Consider the following 2,184-nt stretch of genomic DNA (forward strand, 5'->3'; position numbering starts at 1 on the left):
ATATATATATATATATATATATATATAAGAGACTCAGAGAGAGAGAAAGAGAGATAGGGGGAGTATGTTTGGTAGTTGATAAAAGTTTTAAAACACATGTTACGGAGAAAAGGAACAGATGCTATAATGTCATAATCTATAATAAAATTCAGTATTTGAATGTTTGAAAGCCAGCGTTGACTCTCACAGAATTTAATCTCAAAAGTTATATATTATACTGTTATATTTTAAATCATCAGTAAGATGGTAGAATATACCTCTTTTACATTTTAGCAATGCAGTCACGGTACCAGAAATTATTGCAGGATGGTAAAATGAATGAGGCGAGACGCTATGTTTTGGTTGACCCGAACGATACAAGCCAATACAAGTCGATCCAAATGTATACAGATAATGCCATTAACCCATGCTTGGAAAGCACGTACAACTTCATTGAAAAAATTGTCAAAACTTTGATTGACTACCACAAAACGATAATGCCTTTGAAAGTATACCATTTTGGAGGAGACGAAGTAGCTAAAGGGACTTGGGAAAATTCCACTGCTTGCAACGAGGTCGTGAACAACAGTTCCAACGTAAGGAAATACCAACGACTTTTTAAAGTTTAATTTTAAAGCATTAAATGAGAAATTTTATCTGAAATCAAACGGTCATCTAATATATTTTTTAATCTTTCAAATTTAATCTAAAGCTTAATTTGAAACTTAAAAATTTAATCTAAAGAGTTGAATGATAAATAACTTAAATAAATAACCCAGCAGTTAGATACGTCAAAAGTGATAGTGGGGGAAGTTGATCTAGAAATTGGAGCACCAACCTAAGTTGACGGCCGGTCACATACTGTCACTAGTACTGTGCCGTAACTACATACACACAACACTAGCACTTCATTGGTTACGACGATGAGGATTCCAGTTGATTAGATCAACGGAACAGTCTCCACGTGAAATTAATGCGCAAGTGGTTAAACACTCCACAGACACGCGTAGCCTTAACGTAGTTTTCAGGGAGATTTGCAGTGACACAGAATGAGACAAGGCTGGCCCTTTGAATTACAGGTACAACTCAATTTTTCCGGCTGAGTTTATTGGAACAATGGGAAATAAAGTGCCCTTGCTGAAGAGCAAAGCGCGTCGCCGGGAATCGAACTGACAACCTTACGATCTTGAACCGAATATCCTCACCACTAAGCCAAGCGCCTTCACGTGCCCGTAACTTACAGACCTAACATTCAACGTTCAGATCTAGCAAGTTATGAGTGACTTTCTCGGCTACTTCGCTGCTCCACCAAGGCGATAAATTGTCGCTCTTTCTCCAGAAAATAACCTGTGAATGTCTAAATGCCCATAACTGATGTTAACCCATTGCCTGCCATGAGCCCTATTTGGGGATCTGCTAAAAATAGTCTCACTGCTGGTTGTTCATTATATTTAAAGTGAATTGCTTATGGACGTTGCATTTTCAGAGGTGTGCTTAAAAATATTTAGTAGTTAAAATTTGTCATTATTAGCTCTGGTTAACTTTATGTCATAAATCACAATTTTTGAACTACAAAAATACTGACTGTTTTAAAGACATTTCTTCTTTTTTTTTTTTTCATTTCCCATCTATATCATTCATTGATATTTCATACACATTCGCATTTGATGCTATAGTTTCAGAATGTTTGGGTAAATTGTTTATTATTGCAATTGAATAGAAAAGGATTTGGGACTTTTCAAAAAACTTATAATTTCTAAACTAAAAATCCATTCACAAAGCTTTGGTCGGCCCGTAGCTATAGTAGAAGACACTTGCCCAAGGTTCCACGCAGTGGGAATGAACTCATGACCATGTAGCTGGTAAGCAAGCTTCTTACCACACAGCTACTCCTGCGCTTATGTAGTTCTACACTGAATTTGAATTAAAGCCTTTGTTTCCAACCAACAAATAATGAGGGATTCAAATTTTAGCAAAAGGCCAACAGTTTCAAGGGAAGGGGTAAGTCGATTACATCGATCCCAATGCTAGTTTTATCGATCCCGAGAGGTGCTAACGATTCTGCCAGCTCGCCGCCTTTAAACAATAAATAATGATAACATTAATCACTGAGCTATTGCCGTAACTTCATTACTAATCTTAATTTAGAAATAAAAGTTGTAAGTTCGATTCTAGTTTACGATGAGGTACAAGTCCAGAAAGAAG

At 36.4% G+C, this 2,184-nt stretch overlaps 1 protein-coding gene across 1 annotated transcript in view; it reads left to right on the forward strand.

The window, feature by feature from the left end:
* The window catches only part of LOC106875884 (beta-hexosaminidase), a 67,047-nt gene that overhangs the window by 50,409 nt on the left and 14,454 nt on the right, over nt 1–2,184 (forward strand). The window contains exon 5 of the mRNA XM_052966730.1: nt 274–575. Within this exon, the coding sequence (XP_052822690.1) occupies nt 274–575 (302 nt within the window). The remainder of the gene's footprint in view (nt 1–273; nt 576–2,184) is intronic.

This window comes from Octopus bimaculoides, chromosome 3 (genome assembly GCF_001194135.2).
Source record: "Octopus bimaculoides isolate UCB-OBI-ISO-001 chromosome 3, ASM119413v2, whole genome shotgun sequence".
Lineage (NCBI taxonomy): Eukaryota > Metazoa > Mollusca > Cephalopoda > Octopoda > Octopodidae > Octopus > Octopus bimaculoides.